Raw genomic sequence first — 25,272 nt, 5'->3', positions numbered from 1 at the left:
CCATGAAGTGCAGACTGGAGAGACTTTGTTTGCTGCAGGATTTCCGGACTTTTTCTATTGGTTTGTGTCTGAAAATAAACAGTCCAGCACAGAGGAAGATGGGGCTGTGCATGTACTCATGTGGGTGCACACGCACACACACGTGCACACCCCACCTGCCCTTCTCTGACTTTTAAGGTGGGGCTGCCTTCCCTGAATGGAATTCTTATAAAATTGGGCGTGTTCCTGCCAGCAATGCCAGCCAATCCTCTGTGAAGCCCTTCCCAGCACCCACCTCCCTGGAAAGCCCCACCTGAGCGATCACGCCTCTTGTACAGCTGTTTCCCCTTGGCTTTCACTCAGGCACTCTGCCACTACAGGCCTTTGTGGGTGGGTTTCCTGTTTCCCCCCTCACACTGGAGGGAGGGCTGTGTCTCCCCCATTAGGGCTCAGCAGGGGCTGTTCTCTCCCCACTCAGGCCTGACTGCCAGGGGCCATGTCTGACCTTGACTTCTTTTTGAGTGTGCAGAAAGGCTCCCAAGGTCACCATAGGGAGGTGCCAACACAGGGGTGGTTTTTGTCTTTCACTCCTGTTAGGTGACTTGAGGAAATACTGGTGAGAGCCAGCCTGCCTCCAGGCACAGGGAAGGGCTCCCCCAGAACAACACCAGGGAGGGGCTGGCAGTCTGCCGGCCTTCCATCTCTACCCTGTGCCTCTCCCGCAGGCCGGGAAGAGCCCAATAGCTGGGCACTCTCACCAGCCTCTGGGAGACATCTGCAGCTCCCTGGGCTTCCTGTCTTTCCTAAGTGAAAGGAACTGGGCTGAAGTTGCAGCAGGAAGGACAATAGTTAGACTTGATGCAGTACTTCCTGTCAACCAGGGTGGTGAGACACAAGCAGGGGCCCCTGAGGGAGGTGGTGGAGGCTTCCCCAAGCAACGTCAGAAGCAGGAGCCATTTCCCACTGCTCTGAAGGAGTTCCGATTTAGCATAAATAGTAGCAAACTGAACATTGGGCTTATGTGTACGGGCTGCTCGTAAACATGCATTTTTCAATCAAAAGGAGATCACGTTTTTGTTTTCAAGCCCCTGAGGAGAGCCTCTGTGCCCTGCTAGGATCAACATCACCAAGGCAGCTCCTTAGGTGGAGATAGCGCTGGAAGAATCAGGATGCCAGGCTCCATTCTGGCTTTGCCCCGAGTCCACTGTGTGACCAGGGCAGTCTCTCGGTCTCTAGTTTACCCCTCAGATCTCTTCCAGTTCTAACAGGTTATGACTAAGTGATAACATCCCCCAGCATATTTTGTAGAGATGTGATGCCCAAAAGCAAAGCTGCTTTGTAAAGCATCACGCGACCCACCAGCATGAAGGAGTGTGAGGTGTGACACTCCAGCAAGCTTACCCCCAGCACCTCTTCTGGGCCAGCAGAGAGTTTGAGTCTAAGCTTTGCATGTGACAAATATCTGTCTTTTCAGGGAAGCGAGTATGGTGATCAGGCAGCAATTACAGCAGGCCTCCCCACTGCTACCTTGGTCGAGGCACCCGGCTTCTTAGGTTGGGATGGCTCAGCTCTTAGCTGGGCACCCTTAGAAAAGAGCTGTCTTCTCCCAGGACTATGCACATGCAGTGTGTGCAGAGGCCAGGCGTGGGAAGGGGGAGCTTCAGGACAGGGCTCTCCTGACCCTCTGCCTGCTCCCCAGCTTCCAGTGCCCATGGCTGTGCTGATGTTGCTGTCCAAGGAGCGGTTGCTGACCTGCTGTCCCCAGAGGAGGCCCCTGCTTCTGTCTGCTGATGAGCTTGCCTTGGAGACACAGCCTCCTGAAAAGGAAGATGCCTCCTCACTGCCCCCAAAGTTTCAGTCACACCCAGGTAGGGGCTCTAATGAATCTGCATCCTCACAGCCTCATGTTGAGGCTTCCTTGGTAACCCCTCTCCCAGAGAGAGTGAACCTAGATCACAGGTGATTTTTTTTTTTTTTTTTTGAGACAGAGTTTCACTCTCGTCGCCCAGGCTGGAATGCAGTGGTGCGATCTCGGCTCATTGCAACCTCTGCCTCCCGGCTTCAAGCGATTCTCCTGCCTGAGCCTCCCAAGTTGCGGGGATTACAGTCGCACGCCACCACACCTGGCTAATTTTTGTATTTTTAAAGTAGAGAAGGGGTTTCTCCACGTTGGCCGGGCTGGTCTCAAACTCCTGATCTCAGGTGATCCATCTGCCTCGGCCTCCCAAAGTGCTGGGATTATAGGCATGAGCCACCATGCCCGGCCACAGGTGATAATCTTTTTTTTTTTAAAAAAAAAAAAAAAAAAAGAAACAAAAACCTTGGCCCTGATGGTGCAACCTGACCAAGAGAATGAGGAAGGCAGACTTCTGACTTCACCCTCCATTCTGCTCAGCCTTGCCTTTTGTTACCTTGGGCAAGTCACCTGACCTCTCTGAGCCTTGGTTCCACCAAGACTGGGAGATGGACAGGGGTTATTCCTAACAGAAAGGTAGTGAAAGTAGAGGCAGTAAGTGGGCCCCATCCTGCAGGGCTCTTCTGACTGCCAGCCACGGCCCTGGGACATGCAGAGGGAGGGAGCAGAAGCTGAGATTCACCCCTGTTCTTCCTGTGCCTCCTGCAGGGCATGAGGACCTGTTCAGCTGCTGCCAAAGGAAGAACCTCAGAGGAGCCCCTTATTCCTTCTTTGCCATCCACATCACGGCCGCCCTGGTCCTGTTCATGACGGATGGGTTGACGGTGAGCCTGCCTCAGAGGGTGCCCCCTATTGGGGGACCCTTCACCCCGAGACTCCAGTCTGGGAAAGGCAAGAGAAAGAGAGGAGCATGAAGGTTTCCTGGAGACCTCTCCTGGAGTACAGTTGATTCAAAAATTTAAAGTCCTAGAGTGACTGTCTCCAGAATCAGTCACAGCACATTGGTACTATGGGATTCTGTCTTGGCCAATTGTTTTTTATTTTTGTTTTATTTTTGTTAGTGCTATAGGTAGGGGGCCTAACTGGTTTGTTGTCAAGGACAGGCTACTTGCATTTTTTAAAGGGGTGGTGCCCTATTCCGCAATTAGAGGTCATGCTATATAAACAGGGCACTTTGCTTCCTGGAATACATTACAAACCTGGGTGTCTCGAGCCAGTGTTGCAAACAAGCTTCAGGTGGAATTTAGGCCCAGCTGTTCATGCCACTAGTGACCTCTGTTACATTGGTTAGCACCTTTTTCCAGAAACTTCTTAGGATTATATTAGGGCAGTCGTGAATGGCTGATCAACTGATTGCCATATGATGACCTCTACAGAGAAAAAGCCCTAAAAACTTAGATGACCTGGTGGAAAGTACTCGTGACACTACTGGTTGACTTCCAGCACTTGGTGTGACCTTGGGCAAGTCACTTCTGTCTGCTTTCTCATCTGTAAAACGAGATGCTTGCACACACCTTTTTTTTTTTTTTAAGTCGTGTTCTACTCTGGTTGAAGTGGGGAGCAGTGCCTGTCTGCCCAGGCCCTGCAGGTACTCCCATGGAGATCCAGAGCCACCTCTCTGGAACCCCTACATCTCCACGGTGCAGTCTGTAAGCTAAGGTACCCCAGGTTCTGTCCTCAGCTTGAGCCAAGTGTGTTGTGTGGCCTTGACCCCAAGCCCAGCCCTGGCTGAGCCTCTGGGAGCAGAAACAGGCAGTCCTCCCTCTGCCCTCCCCACACCTGCCCAGCCTGGGCTCCCTTTGTGAGGGTCATTGTCTGGCTGGGCTGCAGGTGTGCTCAGCGGCACCCGCTCTCTCCACAGGGTGCCTATTCCGCCTTCGTGTACAGCTATGCCGTGGAGAAGCCCCTGTCTGTGGGACACAAGGTGGCCGGCTACCTCCCCAGCCTCTTCTGGGGCTTTATCACACTGGGCCGGCTCCTTTCCATTCCCATCTCCTCAAGAATGAAGCCGGCCACCATGGTTTTCATCAACGTGGTAAGCAGCTGAATAGCCTCCTCTCTCTTCTGAGAGATCCAGGAGAAGCCTTCTCCTCCTGGCCCTACCCCAGGACGTTTGCCCAGGCCTGCACTCTGCCAGCAGGATGGGAACTCAAGAGTAGAGGGAAGAGAGGAGAGAGAGGATGACGACGAAGGGGTGGGAGCCTGGGAGGTGGAGCCTACCTGTGTGACCATGAAAAGTCTCTTCCCCTCTCTGGGCCGTTGATCTTATACCCTTAAAACATGAAAGGTCTGTAGGAGGTGCTGGCTGCAGTGTGTGGAGCCCATCCCAGCCAACAACCGGCCACGAGCGTGAGGAAAGCCAGTGCTGGCCCTGGTCCTCCTGTGTTTACCTTGGTGCCCAGCTGCTCAGAGCCCTCCAGTCAGTGGAAAGCTGTGGAGGTCAGGGATCCCGCAACCTTCGGAATCACCGCCTCTGGGCTGGGGCCTGGGGATTTGCATTTTGTAGCTCTCCTAGGTGATTCTTTTTTTTTTTTTTTTGAGATAGGGTCTCCCTCTGTCACCCAGGATGGAGCACAGTGGTGTAATCTCAGCTCACTGCAACCTCTGTCTCCCAGGTTCAAGTGATTCTCCTGCCTCAGCCTCCCAAGTAACTGGGATTACAGGTGCCTACCACCATGCCTGGCTAATTTTTGTATTTTTAATGGTGATGGGGTTTCACCACGTTGGCCAGGCTAGTCTTGAACTCCGAACTCCTGACCCCTCAAGTGATCCACCCGCCTCGGCCTCCCAAAGTGCTGAGATTACAGGAGTAAGCCACTCTGCCTAGCCCTAGGTGATTCCTAAGTAGGTAGGACATGGAGGATGACCTTCAAGGAACTGATCTGCCTAGGAGGCAGGAGGTCTGGGCCTGAGCAGTGGGTTAAGACTCTTGCCTTGGTGTCCATCCATGTCACCATCCATGACACAGGGGTCCACATTACAGACTCCTGCCAAATCATCTAGTCCAACCTCCCATCAGGCTTAAGCCACCCCTATAACATCCCTTCCAAGGGGTTCACTGTCTGCTTAAACACCTCTAGTAACTGCAACTCACTACCTTTCCAAGTAGCCCAGTGAGGGTACTAAGCCCAGGTAAGAAAGCATTTCCTTGGTTGAATTTCTAGCAGAGAGGGGGTTTGGACAGAATGTTGCAGTTTCAGAGACAAAGATCATGATCCCCAAGAAAGGCCTTTGTATTTGACCTTGTGCTAGTTGACCCTCAAGAAAGAAATTTCAGTTCAATGTAGATGGGAGGTAGGTGATAAACCCAAACTCAAGAGGTTGAGGGTGAGAGGGAGATGAGCAGTAGAGGAATTTCTCTTTGTAAATATTTTTGAGTTGAAGGGAGTTGTGTTCTGCAGGACTCGGGGTGGTATGGGCCTGTTTATCGTACAGGATAAAGGGAGGACACCTATTAGGAGGAGGAGTCTGTGAAAATACCATTGTGAGAGAGTAACCGAGTGAGGAAGGCCCTGACAGAGGGGAGGTGGGATGGAAAGCGGGAGTGGAGGAAGCTCTAAGCTCAGTAAGGAGGAAGGCCCCTGTCCACGGAGCTGGGGCGAAACGATGTCAAAGGGGAAAGGTTCCAGAAGAGGAAGGGCACAGACATGGTGGCCAGCCCTGGCTTTCCTGTCTAGGGCAGACACAAGGCCAATTGCTAAGACAGAGGAGAGTGGGTGGAAATCTGGGTTTGGGAAAATAAAGGTCTGAAGCATCCACATGTGTTAGGCATTGCCCGTAGACACTCACCTGGAGTGCTGGGTTTTAAAAAGGAAAATCAGGTTCCTGGGCCCAACCCAGTCTGAGTGAATCCGAATGTCCAGGAGGAGGCATAGCAATCTATATATTAAACAAATGCCCCAGGGGAATTAGATCATCCAGCAAGCTTAGGAAAACACTGTCCTGGAACAAGTGACTCCCAAATACATTAGATTCACTGGAGCTGCTTTTTGAAAATAGGATCATGAAAAGGCCAGGCGCGGTGGCTCACACCTGAACTTTGTAATCCCAGAACTTTGGGAGGCCGAGGCAGGTGGATCACTAGGTCAGGAGTTCGAGACCAGCCTGACCAACATGGTGACACCCCATCTCTACTAAAAATACAAAAATTAGCCAGGCGTGGTGGCGCCTGCCTGTAATCCCAGCTACTCAGGAGGGTGAGGGAGGAGGATCACTTGAACCTAGCAGATGGAGGTTGCAGTGAGCTGAGATGGCACCACTGCCCTCCAGCCTGAGTGACAGAGCAAGACTTCATCTCAAAAAAAAAAGAGAGAGAAATAGGATCATGGACCCCTACCCCAGAGATTCTAATTTAGGAGGTATGGAGAGGAGCCTGGGCCTCTGGGTTGTTTTGGAAGCTTTCCAGGTGCTTTTGTGGGCACCCTGTTTGGGAACTGCAGCTGAGTGGCCCTGAGCAAGCCTCTCCTGTGTAGATGCGAAGTGCCTGTGTCATATTCACTGTGACTACTTCCGAGTATTCCTCTCTAGGTTAAATTAATGGTCACCCTGTTCTCAGCATTCTCCTGGAGCTCAACAGCTACTTCCTGACTTAGTATGTTTGTGCTGTGTGCAAAGCCCTGCTGCAAACTGCAGGCTGCCAAGTTCTGGAAGACAAGGTTCTTGCTTTCAGGGAGCTTACGGCTGGCCAGAGGAGGGCAGTGTGCCCCAGCACAGATGGAGGGTGAGGGGGTATAGGCAGTGGGGTGCAGGCTCAGTACCAGACTGAGTCACTGGCTGAGGCAGGGGCCACACTGTGTGGGAAGAGAGTTGGTGGAGCTGATAGTTCGCCCTGGTTAGTCTTCTATCACCAAGGCTAAAATAAGACTTGGGTGTCTTTCAAACTTCCCCAAATCTAGGGATTTTCAGGGTGACAGTCTTTGAGGCATGGCTGGAAATGCATGTGGTTTGTACATGGGGTAGCCAGGTGGAAGAAGAGGAGCAGGAGTGGCGGCTTCCAAACCCCGGCATGTGTCCCAGACTCCTAAGTTGAACACTGAATATCAAGAGGGTGCCAGCCCCTGAAGACAGGAGGTGAGCAGGCCTGGCTGAAGTTCAAAGGCCCATGTTCAAAGGCCTGGGTTAGGGGGTAGGAGGCTAACTTGCGGGGAGCACAGTAGGCAGGGTGGGGGGTGGGGAGCAGAAAGAGATGAGGATGGGGAAGTAAACAGGGGCTACATCCTCAGGGTTTTGTAAGCTGGGCTTTGAATTTTATTCTAAGTGGGCAGGAAGCCAGTAGGTTTTAAGCAGGTCTGCAATGCATTTTCTTTTTTTCTTTTTATTTTTTTGCATCTCACAGATACATTTATTCATGCTATGAAGTAAATGGCACTTATGCAGGTGTCCCGTGATGTTTCACATTTCCATCTAACATAGCTTGCATTGCATTTTTAAAATTTATTATTGTTTTTTTTTTAGAGAGACAGGGTCTCACTATGTTGCCCAGGCTGGCCTCGAACTCCTGGGCCCAAGCGATCCTTCCTGCCTCAGCCTACCAAAGTGGTAGAATTAGACAGGAGCCACCATCTCTAGCCACTTGCACTGCATTTTAAAAGTGCCCTCCAGTGTGGAATAACAGACTGTAGCTGGCAAGAGTCAAACACGGACTGTCTGTTATTGTAGTCCAGGCACAAGAGGGAGGCGGCTGGGATGGGGTGGCCTGGATGGATCTGGAGCAGTACAAGGATCGAACATGTTTTTTGAGATGGTGTGGACAGGACTTGTTGCTGACCCAGGTGTGGGAGGTAAGGAAAGGGGGGAATCAAGGACCTTAGACACAGGACTTAAGCAACTGCATGACTGGGATGCCCTCACTTGATGTGAGCAGGAGTAGGATTGGCAGAGGAAATTAAAAGTCCAGTTTGGGCCACATGGTTAGTCATCCAGGGACTGACTATATCCAAGGGGCAGCTTTAGGTACAAGTCCGGAGTCCTGGACACAGCTCATGGCTAGAGGGATAGATATAAGCATGCCTGCTGTAGAGGCAGGTAAAACATGGAGCAGGGCACTGCGGATATGGAAGAGCCAGAATAGAATCCTGGGCCACCCCAACATTGAGAGAGTGAACAGAGGGGAAAGCAAGAAACAAATGGATCTCAGGGACCATGTTCCTCGCCAAAGAAAGACATGACCTTTGGAACCATAATTATGCTATGACTTTCATATTTTTACTGCATGAAAGAAGTCTTTTGTCTTTCCATTTCCATTGTGAAGGGAATATGTTTCTCTCCTTCAGCCACTGTTTTGTGGCTGATCCCTCCCCAGGGGAGGAAGTCTGTCTGGGTAAGGCCTCTGAGCCTCGAGAACACCTTCCACCTAACAGATCCTGTGGCAGAGACGGAAGGGCTGCTAGAGGAGCGTAAAGGCCTCAAGGATTAGGAGCACCAGCTTTGATTTTCCAATTGGAGCAACTCTCCCAGGATCGGCTCCCAACTCTGAAAGTCTTTCCTTTCTGCATGCCCAGAAGTGGAGGGGTTGGGAGCTGGATGAGATTTCTTGCCTAGCTCTATAGTTTGTACTTACTTTTTTAAGAAACGGATGTCTTCATCCAGGAGATTTTTACCTCAAAGCCATAGGCTGCTATAGAAGATCCTTATCTCCTGAGACGTCTAAGAAAAGCCCACAGAGAAACACTAGGACTCATATTTGTCTGAAGCACCACAGTCTACAGAGCCCCTTCACTTGTATTATTTCACCACCACTCTTTAGTGTGGCTTTTGTAACTACTCCTATTTTGCAGATTAGGAAGTTAAGAATCAGAGCAATCAACTACTTCCGGGTTCCACAGCTGGTAAAAAACACATCGGGACTTCCACCTGGGTCTTCTGACCCCAAATCTTGTGCTGCCTGGGTTTATTCCCAGATACACTTGCATAGAAGTGACTCAATGCAGACATAAAAACGTGTTTAAAGAACTTAGAAATATGGTTATGTTAACAAAAACATGCCTGTGCGACAGAGACCTTTACTGAACTAGAAAGATTTGGCCGGGCATGGGGGCTCATGCCTGTAATCCCAACACTTTGGGAAGCTGAGGCAGATGGATTGCTTGAGCCCAGGAGTTCAAGACCAGCCTGGGCAACATGGCGAACCCTTTGTCTACTAAAAATACAGAAAATTAGCAGGCGTGGTGGCACATGCCTGAGGTCCCAGCTACTCAGGAGGCTGAGGTGGGAGGAACGCTTGAGCCCTGTAGGTCGAGGCTGCAGTGAGCTGAGATTGCACCACTGCCCTCCAACTTGGGCAACAGAGTGAGACCCTCTCTCTCAAAAAAACGAAAAGAAAAGAAAAGAAAGATTTCTGGGTCTCCAACCATAGGTTAGCATCTGCCCATGGGAATCTGAGCCAAATCTGAGAGTGCCAAGCTGACTACCACAGCCACTGACCCTCTCTCCCTGGGTGGCTGGCTAGGATTCCCAGAGGATGGGACCCTGCCGCCATCACCCCTTTTCCCCTGCTATCTGATGGCTTCCTGTCTGTGCACTCTTGGCTTTCAGGAGAAGAGAAGCAGCTTCTCACAAAGAAACAGACTCTCCTACCCCCAGGGCTGGCAGGGCAGAGAGAGCTGATGAAATTGGCTTGGGTGGAGTTCCCGCGGTTACAGATAAGACCTTGGGGACAGGTAGTCCTCAGTCCCCAAACGCTTATGCAGCGTGTACCGTAGCTGTTAGGGGAGATGTCTAGGTGGGAAGATGTCTAGGTGGGGGTCTCCTTTCCACGCTTCCTTCCGGATGTCAGAACGGTCCCTGGAACACTGCGGTTCCCGCCTGGTCCACGGGGTGGCGCGCGGGTCACACAGCTGGGCTCCTTGGGCTAGAGAGGAAACGCCAAGTCAGGAGACGCCGACTCCCGGCGGTTCCTCACCACCGATGCTCAGCTTTTCGCAATTCCTAACCGCCTCCACCTCTGCCGCGACAGGTTGGCGTGGTGGTGACGTTCCTGGTGCTGCTTATTTTCTCCTACAACGTCGTCTTCCTGTTCGTGGGGACGGCAAGCCTGGGCCTGTTTCTCAGCAGCACCTTCCCCAGCATGCTGGCCTACACCGAGGACTCGCTGCAGTACAAAGGTGAGGGCCGGGCCCGAGCCAGGAGGCGCGCTCTAGCTGGGCGCCGCCGCCTCGGTCTGCCCTGTCTCTCTGTGCTCTTTTTTTTTTTTTTTTTTTTTAATTTTATTATTATTATACTTTAAGTTTTAGGGTACATGTGCACAACGTGCAGGTTTGTTACATATGTATACATGTGCCATGTTGGTGTGCTGCACCCATCAACTCGTCATTTAGCATTAGGTATATCTCCTAATGCTATCCCTCCCCCCTCCCCCCACCCCACAACAGTCCCCGGTGTGTGATGTTCCCCTGTGCTCTTCTAGGCCAGCACCATCTCCCAGTGAGAATGCTGCCCTAGCTCCCTGGAGAAATGAACGCCTCCCTCCTGACTTCGGCGGGAGCAGGCCCACAGCGGGGGTGGTTCTGACCCGCAGGGCTCCCTCCATTCAGAATGATCCCCGTAATGATGGGACTGCAGGCCACAGAGAAGCAGTTAAGCTTTTTTCCATCTGCTTTGTCCCCATCGTAACGTCTGCTGACCTGCAGCTGACATTTTGTGCGATATGCATGTGCTGGAAATGCCAAGTTCAAAGAAAAGCAAAGATGCACAGGAGAAGTTATGGCATAGGAAAAGCATTTTGTAACCTAATTTTCAGTAACAGTACGTGCCTGCCTTGTGGCTGTGGTGGATGTTGTTAGAAACGTGGAGGATTAGAACACTGATCTGGTTTCAGGAGTCACACAGCCTCTTTGATGTCAGAAATCTCTTAATTCTCTCGACTAATCTCCCTCCCCTTTCCCTAGCCTCCCAAGTGCCTATAGCAAAGATCTCTTTTTTAATGAGTTAATTTAAAATAATTATGTTTTGAACATCACCAGAGACGCACTAGAGGCTGGAAAACCAGCATTAAGATGAGCGATTTCAGGCCGGGTGGGGTGGCTCACGCCTGTAATCCCAGCACTTTGGGAGGCCAAGGCAGGCGGATCACGAGGTCAGGAGATCGAGACCATCCTGGCTAACACGGTGAAAACCCGTCTCTACTAAAAATACAAAAAAATTAGCCAGGCATGGTGGCGGGTGCCTGTAGTCCCAGCTACTCGGGAGGCTGAGGCAGGAGAATGGCGTGAACCTGGGAGGCGGAGCTTGCAGTGAGCCGAGATTGTGCCACTGCACTCCAGCCTGGGCGACAGAGCGAGATTCTGTCTCAGAAAAAAAAAAAAAAAAAAAAAAAGAGGGGCGATTTCTTTAGAGAAGAGTGGGGGAAGTTGGTGTACAGGGAGAGTCAGGGCAGTTAGAGCTGCACTCAGCAGTTATCCACAGCCTGGATCCTTGAAATCGAAGGATAAGCCCTAGACAATTTTAGCACATAACATCACCATCAGTCGTTAGGAATAAAATCTTTTCTATGATAAACCTGCACACTTTTTGTTTTGTTTTCAAAATGGAATTTTTTTTATTATATAAGTCGTATGTGCTCACTGCAAAAACCTCAAACAATAGAAGCACAGTTTAAAGCAGTAAGTGAAAGTAGCTGAAAATAACCCTCTTAGCAGTTCATTTCCTCCCAGATCCCTTCTGAGCTTGTGAGACCATTCTCTGCGCTGTTTAATATTTGCAGTTTAGAAGACAATTCCTGTGAGAGAATGGATTAGAGAATCAAGTGTATCTGAGTTTCTTTGGCTTCTGGCTCCTCTGAGTGGGGGTACTACACATCATCTGAGAAACACCCCCAAATCAGGGCACACCTGGTATAAATTCCATTGAATCATGACTCTGAAGAGATCCTGGCCATGGTGAAAACTGAGGGCAGAAAATGCATCAGCTAGTCATCATCCAGGCAGCCCATCACTCACCCATCTTTCTGCTACTCAGGACATCATGCTGGGTCCCACGGGACATGGCCAGGGAAACACAGCCTCTCCCTGCAGCTTGTCCTAACAACAGGACAGCCACGCACCCAGCTCCCACGGGCGAGGGCCCAGGAGCCCTCAGACTCCTCCCTCACCCATCAGTCTCCAAGCCTCAAGGGAATCAGTGAAGTAATGAAATAAGGTAGCCATCACATGTCACACAGTACAACTCAAGAGTTTTAAGTGATCAACAAATGTTAGAGTTTAATAATGGTAAGTGAGGCCGGGTGCAGTGGCTCATGCCTGTAATCCCAGCACTTTGGGAGGCTGAGGCAGGTGGATCACTTGAAGTCAGGAATTTGGGACCAGCCTGGCTAACACGGTGAAACCCCATCTCTACTAAAAATACAAAAATTAGCTAGGCGTGGTGGCGGGCGCCTGTAATCCCAGCTACTTGGGAGGCTGAGGCAGGAGAATCGCTTGAACCCGAGAGGCGGAGGTTGCAGTGAGCTGAGATTGCACTCCAGCCTGGGTGACAGAGCAAGACTCCGTCTCAAAAAAAAAAAAAAAAAAAAGAAGTGATATTGATTGATTCTGCCTGCAAATGATCACTCAAATCCATCCTCTTCATTTCTTACTGTCCCTGCCTGATTTAATGTCTTTATCTTCATTGACCTGCTTGGACTAGTTAATGGTACCCAGGTTTTTCCAAGTTCTAATCACCTCCATCCCTTCTTTGATGGGTCTTGGCTTGTCTCCTTGTCTTCAGTCTTGCCTCCATCTAACCCAGCTGGCTGAACATTAAAATCACCTGGAGCTCTGGTACCAAAACCCAGTGACTGGGCCTTACCTCTGAGTCTGATGCAACTGGTCCAGAACTGCTGGGTGATTCTAATGTGCAGCTAGAGGTGAGGACCATGTACTAAGCCACCCTCCACATGGTAAAACAGGGCTGTGCTTACTTCAGCAGCACATGTACTAAAATTGGACCAACACAGAGATGATGAGCATGGCCCCTGTTCAAGGATGACATGCAAATGTGTGAAGTGTTCCCCAGAAAAAAACAGAAAACAGAGCTGATCACAACCTCCAGATCTACCTATGGAGCATCTTTCTCTCCAGACTTCTCTCTCCTTGCTTCCCCTCCAAACCTGCATCCTAGCCACCAATTACATGCTTTTCCCTGATGGCACAAACACTGTTCTGTACCTCCCTACTTTGGCACGTGGTGAACCCTCTGCCTGGAAAGTCCTCCCTGCTCCATCTCGCCCCTTTATCTTCCTGCTCTTCCTTCCAGACCCAACTCCAGGAAGCGTCCCCCTCCAGGAAGCTCCTCTGATCCCCACTGGAAAGGTGTGCCTCCCCTTTGTGTCCTTTGACGTTGCCCCCGTCTCTCATGTTTGACCCATCTCAAGACTTTTGTACCTATGTTATCTGCTTCTTCTCCTAGACAACATGACCCTACCAAGGGACAAGGGTAAGAGCATGGGCTGTGCAGGCAATAGCACACCTGGCAGTCCTGCCTCCAGAGTTACTGGCTTTATGACCTTGTGCAGTTTCACTTCCTTCCCCTCTCTGAGCCTCAATTTTCTCATCTGTAAAATGAGGATGCAAATACCTGCCTTTTAGGATTGTTTTGTGCATCAGAAAAAATGTAAAGCTTTTGACTTAGCATCAAAGCTGGCTCACATGCACTCAATGTCTTGTTAAATCTTAGTATTCACCTGATCATCCTCAGTGGTTAGCATAGAACCCAGTGGTCCTCAGTTTTTTAAACAAATGAGTGGAACGGACAGATGGGTGCTACTGGAATTCAGGGAAGGGAGTGAGGGGGCAGTGTTGATTTAAATAAAAGTAGCTTCATAGAGGGGATGGGATGTGAGCTGGCCCAGAATCTAGAAAAGCAGAGAGGAAAATGGAAAGGCCTTCCTGGACAGGGTGGGGCAGTGAACAGAATGAGAGCAAAGGCACAGAGACAAGTCTGAACATAAGCGAGACTGAACGAGCTAGAAGGAATGTGAAGTCCAGAGTAGACAATGATGACAACCATTTTATTAAAAAAAAATAGTGTCTACTATGTGTTAGCTGCTGTGCTACTAACAGGCACTGGTTTTTGCCAGTGATCTATATGACAAGGCATGGCCATCCTCTCCTGGGCTTCCAGCCTAGTGGGGAGGGCTAGCTGGTCAACAGACAGTGTGGTGAGAGCAGGTACAGGGTGATATCACAGCACAGAGAAGCAACCCATCCAGGCATGGGGACCAGGGAGGAACATTACTGATGGAAGTCTAAACTAGGACCTAAAAGATGAATGGGAACCAGCTGGCCAACATGGTGGAACCCCATGTCTACTAAAAATACAAAAATTAGCCGGGTGTGGTGGTGTATGCCTATAATCCCAGCTTCTTGGGAGGCTGAGGCACTGTACTCCAGCCTGGGTGACAGAGCAAGACTGTCTCAAAAAAAAAAAAAAGATGAATGATAATTTACCAGAAAAGAGGAGGAGGAGGAATGTTCAGTGGGGAGTGAAGGTGTGTGTTGGAGCCTGGAGGTGAGAGTATGGAGGGTGGAGGGGGAGAGAAAAGCCTGAGCCGTTAGCAGGGGCAGAGTCTAAAGGGCCCTGCAAACCACTTGAAAGTCCTTGGCCTTCATCCTGAAGGCAGTGCTGAAGGGCTTGCGCAGAGAGTTGGGCTGGTTTTGAGTTTACTGTGTGCCAGTCCTATGCCGGGCTCTTGGCATGTCTTACATCAGAGTTACCCACACGGTAACTCTGTGAAGGAGGTGTGATGCTTATCTTACAGAGAAGGAAACCAAGGCCTAGAGAAGTTAGAGAACTTGTCTAAGGTCACATGGCTAGTAGGTGACAACCTGGGCTTGGAACCCAAGTCTGACTCTGAAGCTTGGGCTCTGAAGGTCTGCGCCACACTGCCAGACTATCAGGGCATGTGGCTGGTCAGTGCAATGCCAGGACAGCGAAGACACTAGTCTTCCTGCACCAGAGGGCTAGCTTCAGGATATCAGGAAATCTTTCTGGAGAGGTAGGTAGCAGTCAGAATGGGAATGTCGCTGAATGCCAGGGCTAAGCAAGATGGGATTTACCCTGAGATAGTGATGAGCAATTGAAGGTTTCAGAACAAGGAAAGGACAAAATGACAGACCTAGACATTCCCAAAGCAAAGTTACAAGCTCATGTCTGAGAAATCCAAAGCAGTCCTTTCCGCCATGCCAGGTTGTTTCCCAGAAGCAACCTAGGTTTTTTGTTGTTTTGTTTTGTTTTGTTTTTTGACAGGGTCTCACTCTGTCACCCAGGCTGGAGTGCAGTGGTGCAATCATGGCTCACTGCAGCCTCCAACTCATGGGCTCAAGGGATCCTCCTACCTTAGCCTCCCAAGTAGCTGGGACTACAGGTGCACACCACCATGCCCAGTTAATTTTTTTAAATTTTACTTTTTGTAGAGACCAAGTCTTGTGATATTGCCCAGACTGGTCTTGAACTCCTGGCCTCAAGAGATCCTCCCACTTCTGACTCCTAAAGTACTGGGATGTGCCTTCCAAAATGCATATGCCACTGTGCCTGGCCAGCAACCTGGACTGTAATGCTGACTTCTGTCTCCTTAACTTGCTTTTACCAAACCAAACCTTCTCTTTTTGTTAGGCTGTGCAACCACAGTGCTGGTGACAGGGGCAGGAGTTGGCGAGATGGTGCTGCAGATGCTGGTTGGTTCGGTATGTGGGGACCTGTAAGGGAGAGGGGAGCATTTGGGGAGCACTCCTCTGACAGGTGAGAAGGTGCAGATAGCCGCCTTCTGAACTCAAACTGTCCCTTTCCTGAGTCTCCAGCAAAGCCAGCAGGGCCCCCTGTGCCGTTGTTACCTGTTTCCGTTTCCAAGCCAGCCCTGAGAGCTGAGCCTCCATATGTGGGATCTGGAGATGTGAACGGATGCATGGAAAAGTCCAAAGCAAACACAAGCCATGTCTGGGAGCAGGGCCAGAGGGGGCCCGTGGGAATGCTGTTTAGCTCTCAGAGCCTGAGATGGGTTGGAACTGCAGTCAGAGTTCTTTTTCCATCCCTTCGGAACCCACCACTCCCTACCCCACCTCTCACAGCCTCTGGCCGCCCTGCAGAGGGCCCAGCTTCCTGCTCAACTCCTGCCCTGACCGAGAGGGCCAACTCTTCCAGTTCTATTCAAATCTACCCATGTTTCATTTATTCACCAGGAAAAAAAAATAAAACCTAACATCTACTTTTTATTGAATACTATAATGTAGACATTATTCCCCTTTTTACAACAGAGGATACGGAAACTCAGAAGAATTTGGCAACTTGCCCTAGGTCAGTCGCACTTCTAGAAGCTGACAGAGAGGACCTCACATCTAGATCTTTCAGCCTCCAAAATCTCCCTCATTGTGACTCCATTCTCCTTTCCTCTTTTGCCCTGCTGGAGGGAGGGGAAGAGCTGCATCTCACCATACCCTCCTCATTGAAATGATGTGACATCTGGGACTTGCTTTAGTGTAACCTAGTGCAGAAAAGAAGTGCAAGGCCACCGATGAAACCGGTGCTGACTGCTAAAGTGGAGTGATGGGTTCATTGGAGCTCCATATACTACTTTAACATGTTTTAAATTCTCATAATAAAAGATTAAAACAATATATCCTTTGCAAAGTTCTGGTTAGGGCTTATGGGTATAGAAACACCTAGTATGACTGGAGTTTCAGTGATGATAGAGATTGTCAGAAGGTTCCAGAACACAGAGCTGCAAGGGACTGCAGGGGGTCACCAGGTCCAGTCCTGCCTTAGAGCAGGGCTTCTGCCTTCTCCAGACACATCAACTTGAAACAAGGCCAAGGCCTCCCTCCTCCCCGTGATTCCATCTCTTGGTGTGACGGGCCTCAACTTAGTTGAAAAACCAGCCAAGGATGGAGAAGGCTGCTTCCTCTGAAACACCTTCCACGTTAAGTTTTAATGGTCTGTCTCTCTGTGTTTTCCCCTTTGGCAGATATTCCAGGCTCAGGGCAGCTATAGTTTCCTGGTCTGTGGCGTGATCTTTGGTTGTCTGGCTTTTACCTTCTATATCTTGCTCCTGTTTTTCCACAGGATGCACCCTGGACTCCCATCAGGTAAGGAAAGAATCTGTTTCTACACAAGAGGAGGAAAACAGAGCCGGGGTCAGGGGGGCGGGGGGGCGGGGGAGCGGGAGATGCTATGGATCTTAACGTGCCAGAAACGCTGCTCTGTTCCAAGAAAAATGCAAGGAAATGTTTATTTTTCTACAGCTTCCTTTTCCTCTCTTCCTACTTTCCATACGATTGCCTGCGCTGGACTCTTAAGATAGGCGAGAGCTGGGTCGGCTGACTCATGGTTTGTCCATTAGCAGAGGGGCATGGATTGTGAACTTGGCTTCCTGCATCCCACCATGCCATGGAACCATGAGCCAACAATCTCTTTCCAGCCTGCTCAGGGAACTGAAAGGCAGAGCCCGACTCCTTGGCTGGAACTCAGCCCAATGGCCTAATTGGCCATCTCTTTGCAGTTCAGGATTTTGATTCTAGTCCAAATCTTTTTTTCAAAAAGAAGTCCTTCAGGCCAAGTAGCAAAGAAAGGCTCCTTCAGGGCAGAGACACCTCCTAAGAATAGTCTCCCTTCTAGAGACCCCAGGCAGGGGGAGTCCCAAAGCTATTTTCATAACCCTGAGTCCTTACCTGCCCTTTTGCCCACTGCTTTCAAAGTGCCCAGGGACTGCATCGGCTGTGTGCAAAGCCAGTTCTTAAGAGAAGGTGTCCAGGCGGAGACTTTGTCCTCTCTATAAAAAGCAAAATCATCACAAAAAGACTAATGGAACAGGCATTCACCATCCACTGTCAGTGGGTGAACATATCTACGCTCTAAACGCTCAGTACAAAGGCCCAGAAGGAAAGGTGGCCCCCAAAACAGCACTAACTATAGCCTCACTTCTGAGACAGCAGTACTGGTTGCACACAGTGCAGAGTTTCATTTAAGACCTACATTCAATTAATATTTGCTGAATATTAAATGAATAACGCTTAATGGGCTCCTTATTCATGGGAGACAGACACATTCCTCAAGCCCTAGACAGTAGTCTCAGGAAACTGCCTCCACCAACTGTTCGCCAGAACTAGGGGGTCTGACTTTTCACTTTGTTCCCTCTAGAACTACAGAATGGCAGAGAAACAAACAGCCTGGGTAAGCTCTCAGAATGAATCATCGCTGCAACTCACCAGAGCTGCTGAAACATGCTACCTGTTTGTTTTGTTTTTCTTTTGTAGTTCCTACCCAAGACAGATCAATTGGAATGGAAAACTCTGAGAGCTACCAGAGGTAAAACTGGGTGAAGGAGGCAAGAGGAGACTTTCAGCCTCTTGATCACCAGCACGACCATACTGTTTCAGAAAGCTGGGTGGTGGTGGAGGCGCTCTCTCAATGACTATTCAAGTCTTCTCCACTAAAACTTGGTTGGGTAGAGGAAATTAAATTGAGTCCTGGTACCTGGTCAAAATCATTAGAAGTTTACCTGGCTTCTCAAGTTATCTTCTTCCCTGGTTTGGACTGTTGGTAAGAGCTGTCCAGATACCCAGATGGGAAGGAAGGAGACAGCCACGCGCTTCACTCCATTTGTCACCTCATGCATGGACCATACTCTGGGTTTGAGATCATTCTTCATTGAAGTTTGTAAAAATAGGTTGAAATTGTAAAGCTCCATGATCATTGCTATATGTAGATATATTTCAATTTAAGCAAAACAAGCTGCAAGTTATTCCCTGGCATGCTCAAAGGATTTTTGTGCTTTTCACTTAATAGTCCAAAGTCCCTTAAATTCCTGCTGCAGACATTAATAGCTTATCTATATTCTCAAACACCAAAAGGAAAAGTTGAATCTTGCCCTCTTTGGTATACTAATGTAGTGGTATGCTAAGCTAGCTCATACCAACTTAGAAAAGCTGATTGTAAAATTTTCATTTTGACAGCTGGTTATTAAATGCAGCCTTTATTAAAAATCAAATCATACAAACTTATAATTAAATCAATTACATTTAAAACAAAGGTAATAAATATTCAAAGCATATCACTTCCTAATTTTATCTTGATGCTCTTGAGGTAATTTACGTCCATGGTACCTGTGTGGTGGAATTACTATATATGATGGTGTGCTACTGTGCACCTTGTCTCAACCCCACTCTTGGTGATAGCATGTTGGTAGCTTGAAATCAGCCAGGTGGGAGTATTACCATGGACACTGGCAAAAGCTACAGATCCCAGAGAGCCAGTGGTTAAACATTTACCAGCATACCACTGCTAGTAATCAAGGCTAACTGGTCCAGAAATCACCCGGGAGAATGAAATGGATGTTCCATTTTTCTCTACTGACATTGACTAGCATATAAAAGGTATAGAAACAGCACTAAGACTTTCTGAAAATACCTAATGAAAATTTTACATCTTGTTTTTATTTTTGTTTTTGAGACGGAGTCTCACTCTGTTGCCAGGCTGGAATGCAGTGGCGTGATCTCGGCTCACTGCAACCTCCGCCTCCCAGTTTCAAGCAATTCTCCTGCCTCAGCCTCCCGAGTAGCTGGGACTACAAGCACATGCCATCACGCACAACTAATTTTTTGTATTTTTAGTAGAGACGGGATTTCACCGTGTTAGCCAGGATGGTCTCGATCTCCTGACCTCATGTTCTGCCCGCCTCAGCCTCCCAAAGTGCTGGGATTACAGGCGTGAGCCACTGCACCCAGCCAAAAATTTTACATCTTTTATAGAGGGAAAAAAACTCTTTATACCATGGCAAGGCCTTTTCTTTCACAAAAAGCTGAGCCTACTGAACAATTCAAGCTGTGCAGTAGTAGACTGAAAGCAGGATTTGTTGAGGAGTTAGACAGCTCCTGTCCAGAGCAAATCCTGTAGTGATACAAGGAGAATGTAAACTTGCCAGCTTAGACAGGGATCAGTCCTGAGAATGCTGGCAGCAGCAAATGGCTATCAGAGTAACTGTATAATGGTTTTGCCTGCACTTTCTCTATGTATATACAAATGTACATGTATAAATATAAAAATTAAGTGATCATGGTTCTCGGTAACCTGTCCTAAGTGCTGTGATTCACACGCCTGACACTAAAAGGTTCTTCCTGGTCCAGTCAGCCAGCTGTGACCACCAGCAGCACAGCTGAGTGCTGAGAACCTGGCTGGAAAGAGAAACGGCTCAAGCGCTGGCTCACCTTCTAGTTGTGTGGCCCTGGGCAGGTTACTGAGGCTCTTCCAACCTCACTTTTCACATGTAAAATGGCTTTTTTTTTTTTTTTTTTCTTTTTGAGACGGAGTCTTGCTCTGTCGCCCAGGCTGGAGTGCAGTGCGCGATCTCGGCTCACTGCAAGCTCCGCCTCCCGGGTTCACGCCATTCTCCTGCCTCAGCCTCCCGAGTAGCTGGGACTACAGGCACCCACCACCACGCCCGGCTAATTTTTTTGTATTTTTAGTAGAGACGAGGTTTCACCAGATTAGCCAGGATGGTCTCGATCTCCTGACATCATGATCTGCCCGCCTCGACCTCCCAAAGTGCTGGGATTACAGGCTTGAGCCACCACGCCTGGCCATAAAATGGCATTTCTAAAAGTACCTACCCTACCTCAAAGGAATTCTGAAAAAATTAAGTGAATTTGTATAAAGCACTCACAATATGCCTGACACAGAAACTGCTTAGTAAATGTTAGTAATTTTTAAAACCTCCTCATAAGCAGCTTAGAAATTATTCATGTTTGGTACATATTTATTGCAAGTCAAGCAGATCCAACTTTTTTGAAAGCTGGTGGTCTAGGAGTATAGTTTTAATTATGTTTGTAAATACTCAAAAGTATTAGATGCCGGTCTAATTTAAATGCAGTCTGACTGCAGCGAGTAACTGACCTGGGCAATGAAAAAGCAGTTGTATTTTTCTTGTGGTTTTTCAAGAAAATATCCTTTTTATACAGATTTAGAAAGAAGAATCAATGGCTATATCGAAGTTGATTGTGACTAATTTGTTAATACAGAAAACAACATTAACACAAATCTAAGAGTACCTTTCCTAAAATAAAATATTTAAACTTATTAAGTGTGTTATCCATTATGAAGAACAATTGATCCTCTTGTATAACCTCAGAAACAAATGGCCTGATGTTCCCCAGAGGCAGGTCTCTCTCATACTATAAGTTAATATGGCTTATATTTTAGAAGAAAGAAAACTGTCTCACAAGGGAAACTGAATTTTTTTAAAAAAGAAAAATAAATAAATAAATAAACTCTCATAGCAGGGCTAAGTGCCACTATTCCCTATTACATAAAATCAGAATAAGGAAAAGGCAGGTCGATTCTTACACCACACGCTTCTCAGTTACACAAGTAGGACTTTCTTCCTCATTTTCCTTTCAGGAATTTGGACATTTCAGAATCCTGTGGAATCACCCTGTTCCCAGATTTTTCTCTGCTACTTGTATATGGAAATCTAACCCATCAGGCACATCGGGTTCACTAAAAGAAGACACAGTGACATAGAGTTCTTTTAGAGTGAATTTCATTTATTCAGTCAAAAAGGATTTGTTAAGCACCTGCTGTGTTCAAGGCACTAATCTAGGTACAGACATACAGTGGTGACTGAGACAGAAGTCCCTGCCTCACAGGGATTATACCGCAGGTGAAGACATGCAGACAGAAAACAAATACTACACGTAACATGCCACAGGGTGGGGGTAATGTAGCACCATAAAGAAACACACAGGGAATATGGAATGGGAATAGGGAATGTCAAGAGATGCCCTGGGGCCAGGCACAGTGGCTCATGCCTGTAATCTCAACACTTTGGGAGGCTGAGGCAGGCAGATCACCTGAGATCAGGAGTTCAAGACCAGCCTGGCCAACATGGCAAAACCCTGTCTCTACTAAAAATACAAAATTTAGCTGGGCGTGGTGGTGCACACCTGTAATCTGTAATCCCAGCTACTGGGGAGGCTGAGGTGGGAGAATTGCTTGAACCCGGGAGGTGGAGGTTACAGTAAGCTGAGATCGTGCCATTGCACTCCAGCCTGGGTGACAGGGTGAGGCTCTGTCTCAAAAAAAAAAAAAAAAGATGCTCTGGAAGGCCTTTCTAAGGAGGTCCTATTTGTGTAGAAAACTAAATGATACGTGGGATCAAGCTATCCAAGTACGTGAAAACATCCTATCAGGCAGGGGGCACAGCAAGTACAAGAGCCTTAGGCTGGAATATGCTTATGGTATTGGAGGAACAGCAAGTAGGCTGGTGTGTGGCTCAACTGCAGTGAGGAAGAGTCACACGGAACAAGTGGGAGTGGTTGCTAGAGGCCGGATCATACAAGCCATGGTATGTGTAGAGGTTTTTTTGAGTGATGTAAGACGACTGGGAGAGTTGTGAGCAGGCAAGCAACACGATCTGATTTACATATCTAAAGTATCACTGGTTACTATGGAAAAGAGACTGTGGGGCAAGCATGGAATTGGGAAGACCACCTGGGTACCACTGCAATAGACTGAAGAAATAATGGTGGCTTGGAAATGTAGATTGCAACGGAAGTGGTGAAAGTGATTGGATTCAAGCAATATTTTGAAGGTGAAACTGACAGAATTTGCTGATGGATTGGGTGTAAGGTGAGAAAGGTAAGAATCAAGGATGGGCCGGGAATGGTGGCTCACTCCTGTAATCCCAGCACTTTGGGAGGCCAAGGCAGATGGATCACCTGAGGTCAGGAGTTCGAGACCAGACTGGCTAACATGGCAAAACCCTGTCTCTACTAAAAATACAAAAATTAGCTGGGTGTGGTGGCAGGTGCCTGTAATCCCAACTACTCGGGAGGCTGAGGCAGGAGAATCGGTTGAACCTGGGAGGCAGAGGTTGCAGTGAAGTGAGATCATGCCATTGCACACCAGCCTGGGTGACAAGAGTGAAACTCCGTCTCAAAACAAACAAAAAAAGAATCAAGGATGACCTGAAGGAATCTGACCTAAGTAACTGGGTACATGATGAAGCCATTTAACTCTGGAAGGCCGTGGGGAGACATTCAGAGTTCTGTTTTGGACATGATCATCTTATGATGCAATCTTGGATGTCAAGAAGGCTGTTAGATATAGAAGTCTAGAGTTTGAAAGAGAAGTCAAGGCTGAAGATACAAATTTTGTGGTCACATAAAGTATTTAAAGTCATGGGACTAAAATGACACAAGCTAGGGAGTGAATGTAGAGATGGACAGATTGAGCCCTGGGATTCTTCAACATCTAGAGTTTTAGAAAAAGAACAAGTCCCAGCAGAGCACATGAGAGAAGCCAGAGAAACAGAAAGTTCAGGAGAAAATGTGGTTTCCTGGAGGGCACATGAAGCATATCTCAAGAAGGAGTTAAGTAATCAGTGCTGCCAAGAGGTCCAATGAACACCGAATGTCAACCACCAGATCTGGCAACATGTAAGGCAGTATGACCTTGACCAAAGAAGGTAGTTTTGGTTAATTATGGTGACATATTCAAAACATACGGTGGTGGCTCATGCCTGTAATCTCACTGCTTTGGGAGGCCAAGGTGGGAGGATCATTTGAGCCCTTAAGTTTGAGGCTGCAGTGAGCCACAACTGTGCCACTGCACTTCAGCCTGGGTGACAGCAAGGCTGACCCCAAAACAAAACAAAAAACATGGGAACCATCCAATGGACTTCTTAACACCAATGCTTGTCGGTTGACTGGCACAGCTGTTTTGAGTTTGCTTTTTTTTTGAGACGGAGTTTCACTCTCATTGCCCAGACTGGAGTGCAATGGCGTGATCTTGGCTCACTGCAACCTCTGCCTCCCGGGTTCAAGCAATTCTCCTGTTTCAGCCTCCCTAGTAGCTGGGATTACAGGCACGCACCACCACGCCCAGCCAGTTTTGTATTTTTAGTAGAGACAGGATTTCACCTGTTGGTCAGGCTAGTCTCCAACTCCTGACCTCCGGTGATCTGCCTGTCTCGGCCTCCCAAAGTGCTGGGATTACAGGTGTGAGCCACTGCACCCAGCCCACTCCTGTTTCATTTAATAAAATGAAGTCACTTTCATAGACTCCCTGCAGTTACAGGGGGTTGGTCGTCCAGTTAGTACAGTGTTTTGTAGCGACAATCAATGTGAAATCATCTGTTAATTATTATCTCCTACCTGATAATGCCAACCCTGGAAAATTACCCAATATTAGGGTATTAGTTTGTCATTAAATGCACCTATAAAACACAGAAAGTGCTTGCAAAACAGGTAGGCTTCTCAAAAGAAGTGTCAACAGTCAGAAAGGTTAGAAAACAGTGGTGACTTAAACAGGCTTTTTGTTTGTTTGAGACAGTCTCGCTTTACCGCCCAGGCTGGAGTGCAGTGGCATGATCTTGGCTCACTGCAAGCTCTACCTCCTGGGTTCACGCCATTCTCCTGCCTCAGCCTCCCAAGTAGCTGGGACTCCAGGCGCCCGCCACCACGCCCAGCTAATTTTTTGTATTTTTAGTAGAGATGGGGTTTCATCGTGTTAGCCAGGATGGTCTCCATCTCCTGATCTCGTGATCCACCTGCCTCAGCCTCCCAAAGTGCTGGGATTACAGGCATGAGCCACCGCGCCCAGCCTAAACAGGCTTTTTAACTGAAGGACTTGGCACTTTTTATGTTCTGAAATCCCTTTTGAATTTCCGTGAAGAACCTATTTCCCAAACTGATTTTGCCTCGTGGGACTACTGTCGCAGGTGATACTCTGAGAGCAGTGTGTTAGGAGCATGCAGTAGTCCTCGCTGTGCTCCACATGCTGACTGACCCACCAACCAAAGTGACATTTCACCCATTTCAGCAGGGTAGTGAACTGCCCCCTTTGTCCCAGAATAATCTGTCACTCTATCCTCCTGTGACTTTCATTTAGAGATACGAAACAGCTCTCTGCTGTCATTTTGCCACCTATAAACCCCACTTTTGGGCTGGGTGTGGTGGCTCACGCCTGTAATCCCAGCACTTTGCGAGGCCAAAGCGGGCGGACCACCTGAGGTCAGGAGTTCCAGACCAGCCTGACCAACATGGAGAAACCCTGTCTCTACTAAAAATACAAAATTAGCCGGGTGTGGTGGCGCATGCCTGTAATCCCAGCTACTCGGGAGGCTGAGGCAGGAGAATCGCTTGAACCCAGGAGGCAGAGGTTGCAGCAAGCCGAGGTTGCAGCAAGCCGAGATCGCGCTATTGCACTCCAGCCTGGGCAACAAGAGCAAAACTCTGTCTCAAAACAAAACAACCCACTTTCCCTTGTGTATATTATTTTGATCCAATTCTAAAAAAGCCTAATTTCATTTGCTAAGTGAAGTCTAAATTGCTTTTTACAAGGGCTAGATAAAAGCCTCTAATTTTTTTTTTTTTTTTTTTTTTTTTTGAGATAGGATCTTGCTCTGTCACCCATGA

General features: G+C 48.4%; 1 protein-coding gene and 1 non-coding gene across 2 annotated transcripts in view; both read left to right on the top strand.

Annotated features, from left to right (window-relative positions):
• MFSD4A (major facilitator superfamily domain containing 4A) overlaps window positions 1-20,932 on the top strand; it is a 34,090-nt gene extending 13,158 nt beyond the window's left edge. Inside the window, 7 exon segments of the mRNA NM_001131772.1 lie at window positions 1,679-1,847; window positions 2,603-2,718; window positions 3,756-3,929; window positions 9,849-9,996; window positions 15,482-15,552; window positions 16,827-16,947; window positions 18,115-20,932. Of these exon segments, the coding sequence (NP_001125244.1) occupies window positions 1,679-1,847; window positions 2,603-2,718; window positions 3,756-3,929; window positions 9,849-9,996; window positions 15,482-15,552; window positions 16,827-16,947; window positions 18,115-18,170 (855 nt within the window). The 3' untranslated portion in view covers window positions 18,171-20,932.
• On the top strand, window positions 12,781-12,887 carry LOC112130997 (U6 spliceosomal RNA). The gene has a single exon (XR_002913161.1). It is a non-coding gene; the product is annotated as a U6 spliceosomal RNA (small nuclear RNA).
• Window positions 20,933-25,272: the final 4,340 nt, after the last annotated feature.

This window comes from Pongo abelii, chromosome 1, assembly GCF_028885655.2.
Source record: "Pongo abelii isolate AG06213 chromosome 1, NHGRI_mPonAbe1-v2.0_pri, whole genome shotgun sequence".
Lineage (NCBI taxonomy): Eukaryota > Metazoa > Chordata > Mammalia > Primates > Hominidae > Pongo > Pongo abelii.
This window is presented reverse-complemented; position numbering and strand designations above follow the sequence as displayed.